This window comes from Bidens hawaiensis, unplaced genomic scaffold, assembly GCF_021521415.1.
Source record: "Bidens hawaiensis isolate Kalapana, Puna unplaced genomic scaffold, B.hawaiensis_p1.1 tig00040114_1, whole genome shotgun sequence".
Taxonomy (NCBI): domain Eukaryota; kingdom Viridiplantae; phylum Streptophyta; class Magnoliopsida; order Asterales; family Asteraceae; genus Bidens; species Bidens hawaiensis.
In genome coordinates, this window is record NW_027505650.1 from 38708 (window position 1) to 46357 (window position 7650).

Consider the following 7650-nt stretch of genomic DNA (forward strand, 5'->3'; position numbering starts at 1 on the left):
ATTCGACCATATGTTTGTTTATGTATGTTTAAATTAATAAAAAACGAACATAAACATATTTTTTTTAGTTTATTTATGTTCGTTTGTTTAATTAAACTATTTTCAGTATAATATCATTATTATCGTAAGTATATAAGAGTTACTTTAGTTGACTTTTGCCTAGACTCAAACCTCACCAATTACGTAACTTTCAACTCGTTTGCAAGTCTTTCAATGTACGTGGCCATGATCCAAGCCAGATTCACAAAACTTGTAGTTATCGATATTATTATTATCTTTAGTAAAAAGAACTAAAATGTACTTGACCTAATAATCAAAGGACCAGTTACGTAACTTAATTCTTAATCTAGACTGTTCTCAGTCACCTTAACGTAACGGATTTTGACTGACTCACCAAATTCATTTCATCATCATCATCTTATTGTATTCACCGTTGACGAAGGTATCGTTTTCATCGTTAATTCCATTAATCAACATTTGATTTGTAAATAAATCAGTTAATTATTATGCAGGCCGGCACATACTTTATAATTTATTCTTTAATTTTGTGCTTATTTAGTTCCGATCGATTATTAGGGTTTTGATTGTATTTTATCTTGATTTTTAGTTGCATTTGTGAAGTTATGGCGGGAGGGAAGAGTTCGATCGCTAAGGATGTTACCGAAGTAAGCTCGATTGCGTTTGTAGAATTGTAGTTTGTATTATTTCAGTTTTTGTGAATTTGTTAATAATAGTTGAATTTTTGATGGTTATGTATGCAGTTAATTGGTAATACTCCTTTGGTTTATTTAAACACGGTTGTGGAAGGATGTGTCGGGCGAGTTGCGGCTAAATTGGAAATGATGGAGCCTTGCTCTAGTGTTAAAGACAGGTGTTTGTTTATTTACAGGGCACTTTTTATTAATTATTTTTATATTTTTAGATCACCTTTTGTGTTTATTATATCTATTGCTTGTCTTGTTCTTACTGACTGATGATTGATTTTTGGATTGATTAATATTATATCGTTTAAAGTGATTTAATTGTGGCTTTTGCTTTTGATGTGTAGGATTGGTTATAGCATGATCTCGGATGCTGAATCGAAGGGGCTCATAACGCCTGGAGAGGTTTGTAAACATCATCAATAGATTCTTTATGAGTGTTGTGATTATAAGTTATGTGATACGTTTAGCGCAATTAACTTTATATAACGTAGGTTTAAGTTAAGGACTTCTAGAAGCAATGTATAGTTTTTGGTTAGAAATGTATCTTAGGGGCTATTCTTGACTTTATTTTTGTTTTGTGTCACTATGATTATTTCTTTCATTTTCTCATACATCTCCAAGTTTTCTTATTTTTGCATGTGGTATAGTGTTTTTTTTTCAATTCGAGCATGTTTGGGATTGAGTTTGAAAAATGCTTATTTGCTTATTGGCTTTTTCAAAAAGCCATTTTGAAAAGCCAGGATTTGAGGCTTTTAGAAAACTGCTTTTTAACCCTCTCAAAAAGCTAAAATAAAAAAGATTTTCGTGATTGACAAACACATTTGAACTTATTGGCTTTTTGAAAACACCAATAAGCCAATAAGCATTTTTCAAACTCAATCCCAAACATGCTCTCAACTTAGTCTAATTTGTTTATGTATTTATCCATTTATTGTTAAGTGCTAAATGATATATTATTGTAATAATTTATTTTTAAAATTATTGTTTTATATTTTAGTATTCGTTACTATTATCACTATCTCTATTTATCTATTTAGTATTATGACTACTGGAATTATTATTATTTATTTTAATTATTTATTTATTTGTTGTTTTCTCTACTGTCTAGAGGTCTAGTGTTGATCTTTTGTGGTTCTTTATACAATGTCACACATATAGTTTTCGAGCTGGGGGTTTCTCTGGAAGCAACCTCTCTATTCCTTGGGATAGAGGTACGGTTTACCTACATCTCACCCTCCCCATACCCTGCTAATAGCTTTGCTATTGGTAGGATCTTTACTGGGTTTGATTGACTGATTGATATTATAATTCACTTTTCATTGCTATATTGTTTTGATACAATTGGATCATGCATAGAAATGTGATGAATTGCAAGCTTTAAACCTGTTGATGTTTTTAAATAGTTATGATTGTTATCTTATCTAATGCTGTTTTTATCATAGTAAATCTCAAAATCAACTTCATCTAACGTGTTTTTCTACATAATTGCTAAAGAGTGTCCTAATCGAGCCAACAAGTGGCAACACGGGCATTGGGCTAGCTTTCATGGCTGCAGCCAAGGGTTACAAACTCATCATCACCATGCCTGCATCCATGAGCTTAGAGAGACGAATCATTCTCCGTGCTTTTGGCGCTGAGCTGGTTTTAACCGATCCGGCTAAAGGAATGAAAGGCGCGGTTCAGAAGGCTGAGGAGATATTGGCTAAAACACCAAATGCTTACATTCTTCAGCAGTTTGAGAATCCAGCTAATCCAAAGGTAAGTTTCTGTTTAACTATGTTGTTTTTACTGTGTTACTCTAATTTGTTATTGTTCTTTGTAGATTCATTATGAAACAACTGGACCTGAAATATGGAAAGGAACAGATGGGAAAATCGATGCTTTTGTTTCTGGTATTGGAACCGGTGGTACGATTACTGGTGCCGGGAAGTATCTCAAAGAGCAAAACCCTAACATAAAGGTTACTTCTTACGACCTATTTTGATCATTAGATGTGGAAAAATGAGCAGTATCTGTAACGGGTCAAAGTCGGTAATTTTATGTACGGGCTAAAACGAGTTGGGTCGGGGTCAGGCTGACCCAGTAACGCCTTTTGGTGTATTTTGTAGGTTTAATTATAGTATTTAGTAAACACAACTTTCAGATGTATTATTAATTAGGTTAGAAACCCGTGTATTGCACGGGTTGAATAAAGGAAATATTAAATAATTAGTAATGAAGATTTAGGAATTATAAGAATACGACGATATTTTGAAAGTCGGTCGGTGAATGGAAATTAGTTCTCTTTTTCACCTCAAGTTGTATCATAATTGTTTTAGATAAAATGTTTGGACATTGTTTGCATTGAAATAGACATGAGGTGATGTTTGACTCGTTTGACCTGGTTCAGTTTTAGCTCATTTTTCACATTTATGTGTTTGAACTGTTGCCAACAAAACTAATTAACTTATTTTTTGACATCAGCTTTATGGCATTGAGCCTACTGAAAGTCCTATTTTATCTGGAGGAAAGCCCGGTAAGCTACACAGATGCACTATTTATTTGATTTTTCATAATTTGTTTCTTGACTTAAAAGACATTATTGATCATGTTTAAGGTCCGCACAAGATTCAAGGGATTGGTGCTGGCTTTATTCCTGGTGTTTTGGAAGTTGATCTTATTGATGAAGTTGTGCAAGTACGGCCCACCTTCTATAATTTTTCTTTTTTCTTTCTTGTGAACATTATTTTGTTTTTTTTATCATTCAACACGGTTTGGAGCGAGACATTTGTTGCCTGTTATTGATTGTTTATATGCATTTTTCTTCAGGTTTCAAGTGAAGAAGCCATTGAAACTGCAAAGCTTCTTGCCATTAAAGAAGGATTACTTGTAAGTTCGTTTTACTTGGTGATCTATGCCAGAGGTGGCAATTTTGACCCGTTTACCTATGTTTGAGTTGATTCGAGTTATGTATGAATTTCTGACACAACACGACATGAACCTAACACGATATTTGTGGGTTTGGGTTTGGTCTAAAAGGGTTTGATCCGTCTCTGGTACCACCGGTGAACAAGCTTAGCTAAATGTACTGTGTTTGTGTCGATTCAGCGGGTTTATGGGTTGACCAGCAATTCATCTGTTTATTTAATTTGTTATTTTCAAAAATGTGTTTACGTAATAACTTAAAACTATTTGGGTATCTTTTTATGCCAAAGTTTAAAAACAAATTGGCATATTATAAACAAAATCGCGTCATAAAAGTAAAATTAATATCTAAATTTAGAAAATGAAAATATTAATATGCAAAAAATAAATAAGTGAAGATTCTTTTTCGGGTTAAACGGGCCGTGTTCATTCCAACCTGCGAATTAACGGGCTGTGTTATGATTATCGTATGTGTAAATTTTCCGTGTTCGCTACAGGTTTGACCCACCAACCCAAAGCATGACCCGCTTAACAGTCCTAGTTTTATCTCTTAGCAGGTCAAATGAGCAAATCTAAAACTTTTAGCTTATTGGTAAACGGGTCAAATGGAGTTAATACTACCTCCTTGATCACTTTGTGCAAAAAAAAAGGATTTACATAATAATACGGCTTTTGTATATACCACGCTAATCATGTATGCTTTTAAAAAAGTGTTACTACTTATTAAAGTGTTTTGGTTCCTCCAAACTATAATTTACCTGTTATAAACTTTTAATCCCTACCCACTACTCAACTCAAGTCAATTTGTCGCATGTAATACATTTATCATTCATATTCATACTGCTACTTATGAAGTTTATCTTCTGTTTGAGATTCTGAGATCGGTGTTATCTGTTACAGGTGGGGATATCATCCGGCGCTGCAGCTGCAGCTGCAATCAAGATTGCAAAGAGACCCGAGAGTGCTGGAAAGCTGATTGTTGTAAGTTTCTTTTCTATTTTTTCAACTTAAGCTCTTGTAATATGCAGTCCTGATTGATTTGGGGTTGATTGAATGTTCCAAGATTAAAAAAAAGAGGTTATAAGCAGCTGATGTGATTTTATGTGCAGGCAATTTTCCCAAGTTTCGGGGAGCGATACTTGTCATCTGTTCTCTTTGAGTCGGTTCGTAAAGAGGCAGAGAATTTGACTTTTGAGCCTTGAGTACAAAGGGTTCAGAGTCTTTGCCTAGTCTTAGCTACCCTATGAAAGAGGAACAATGTCGACTTCCATATGTTTTTTTACCTTGTTCTATTTTCAGTCCCGACGTGTTTGTCAAACGCTATATATTATGTGAATGATCTTTTTCTTTATTCCAACTGCGTATGCTTGTTGACAAATTTGGACCCAAACCCCGAAAATGATCAAATAGGTCCAGTCGTTAGCTATGTTTCTATCAAATTCTAGTTAACGGGCGCGGTGCGCTGCGCGTAACCATTTGGTGGTTGCATATATTGAGCTCAGGGGACCTCAAATTTGTAATTCATGCCAACCACGTATTGACTCATTACGTAGCCCACCCACCAAAACCATGAAATGGGTTGATTTGAAATTTTTTTTTCTTCTTAAACGGGCCAAATAAAATTATGTACCAAAAATGGGAATGTGTCAAGCTGGCCAAACGGGTTGAAAGTCAACCCGACTCGATCTGGAGTACACATTCCTTTATCGCAAGTATGACGTCTTATTTGCACAGCTAAGAACAAACATATAAAAGCAACCTTAATGATACTAATTCTTCCCCAACTCCCAAAAAAACATATTGAATGTTTAGGGTATACTAATTCTTCCCCAACTCCTAAAAAAACATATTGAATGTTTAGGATATGTTTGGCAAAGAGCTTTTAGGTACTTCTAGCTACAAGCTTTTAAGAAAAAACTCATGCTCAATAAAAAGCTTTGTTTGGTTAAGATAGCTTCAAGCTTTTAGGTTGGTAGAAAAAGCTTCATATTTGAACGCTACTATTACTAACGTTTGAGAAAAAGCTAGCTACAAGCTTTCACATTTGAGTTTACAAGTTAGGTACCTGACCTTCTATTAACTTTTGTTAATTTATATAATAGTTACACATTTAACCATTATTTAAAACTAACTACCCCACGACCTTTTTAGGGGCCGTAACTTTTTCACACATTAATAATTTTTTAAACAAATTACATCAAAAAAACGAGCATTTTATTCTTTTTAACATCATAAAAACGAGTATGATATTGTTATACTTCTTTAACTTTAAAAAATTAATATATTACGTCATTATCGGTTGGGATCGGTAACAAGTCGAGTCAGGTGAGCTCGAATCATGTGTAAGACCAAATTAGGGTTAGAACGAGTCGATACAAAAATGGTTAACTTAGTTCGGTTCGTGTCGGTACGCTTTTGAGTCCCAAGGGGTCAGGTCAGAACATGTTTCAGATTAAAACAATGCATGTTCAGAAAGGGATTCAGATCAAAATAGGTTGGTTTAAAAAATTGTATATTTGAAATTACTGTATATTTCAGTTTTGTTTCTTGATTTTCGACATCAGTTACACGCTTACTGTCTTTCCATGAATTACACGTCTACTTTCGGGTTATGTATGCATTTTCATTAGGTGAATCATGTACCGACATTGATTATGCTGTTGATGTTAGGTTGTGCGCCCATTCCGCCGCACCACGCGAGCACCCAACTAGTTTTATTAAAAGTTTCTGCTACTCTGCCAAACACCTAAAAATATTTAAAAAACTATAGTTAACAGCTACCAGCTTCCAGCCTTCAGTTTTCAGCTAATAGCTACTAGCTAGTTTTGCCAAACATACCATTAATGTTGAAATCAAATGTTTTTAGTAAAGTTACCCGTATAAACAAATGGGTCACTTCTTGAACTTTTCAACCGTCAAATGTGCTACTTTAAAACTTCAAAGTTGATGAAGATTTTCTTAAGTAACTATACAAATTTCTTATTATATCTGTTAATAAATTCTAGAAATGTTGAATAAATTATCAACATATATATCCCTGAAAACATAAAGTAGTTTTGATTTTATAAATTTTTCTAGTTGACCTCAAAAATCAAATTTAGAAAATGCAGAAAAGGTTTATTAGTTGCAGCATATAATGAAAGTGTTTTAAATGTTTTCTTTTTCAATCGAAAAAAATGATTAATTCATTAACAGACTCGTGAAAACTTACCCAAGTAATTTTTTTTTTCTTATTAACGGCTAACACACAATCCATACCTTACACCTAATCTACTCCTAAAATCACCACTCAGGAAGAGATAAGCCATAAGAGTGAATACAGTTTTAACAATTTGGCTGTGAATATAAGATGATAATATCAACATCATCCAAATAGATAACTGTCGCACCCCGACTTACGGCCTAGGCGTGTGATCAATAGTTGGTACCGGTTTTGTAAATATATCAGAGTTTATTTTAGCAGAAGACTTTTTATTATTTAAAATAAAATATTTATATATTTTGAAATCATTATAAATAAAAAATAAATTCTTTTGTTTGAAAAGCTTCTCGGGTAATAAATACCCAAGTATTTGTTTTATAAATCTTTGTTTAATTTATTGTGTTATTTAATACATTAAAACAATGAGTCATCTCCACCTTGCGAACATCCACTTCATGAATGGCTCTAATTTTTGATATTGTAATTTCCTGAAATGTTAGAAAAATACGTCAGCTATATGCTGGTGAACATGCTGACGCTAAAATATTTTCTTTTACTTGATTATCCCTCGAGACATAGTTATGTCCAGCCCATCGTGGCTTAGGAATAGTTAAGCTTAAAACAAACACAATTATAAACTCAAGTCTCTACACAAAATACCCCAGCAAACACCGCAACGTTCGACACTATTTAGGTACCATACGTATACACATGGTCATGCTCCCCTCATGGAAAGCGTCATATGACCAGGTGTGGCGCGGTGTGCCCGCCGTCTTTTTACCACATATGTAAGAATCCAGACAAACGTACATGACAGCCTGAGGGCTAGCGCTTACTTTT

General features: G+C 33.8%; 1 protein-coding gene across 1 annotated transcript; it reads left to right on the forward strand.

The window, feature by feature from the left end:
* Nucleotides 1–521: 521 nt before the first annotated feature.
* Nucleotides 522–4893, forward strand: LOC143614515 (cysteine synthase). The gene is made up of 10 exons (XM_077087931.1): nt 522–665; nt 762–871; nt 1049–1106; nt 2199–2462; nt 2527–2664; nt 3168–3219; nt 3301–3380; nt 3513–3572; nt 4509–4589; nt 4718–4893. Exons 1-10 carry the CDS (start codon nt 624–626, stop codon nt 4808–4810), a joined length of 978 nt encoding a protein of 325 aa, XP_076944046.1. The 5' UTR covers nt 522–623; the 3' UTR covers nt 4811–4893.
* Nucleotides 4894–7650: the final 2757 nt, after the last annotated feature.

Bases quoted from the DNA above. Each gene is read 5' to 3' on its own strand.
- LOC143614515 (XM_077087931.1), top strand. From the start codon at position 624: ATGGCGGGAGGGAAGAGTTCGATCGCTAAGGATGTTACCGAA. The intron at 666-761 runs GTAAGCTCGATT...TTATGTATGCAG, and splicing joins TCGCTAAGGATGTTACCGAA to TTAATTGGTAATACTCCTTT. The intron at 3,573-4,508 runs GTAAGTTCGTTT...TATCTGTTACAG, and splicing joins CCATTAAAGAAGGATTACTT to GTGGGGATATCATCCGGCGC.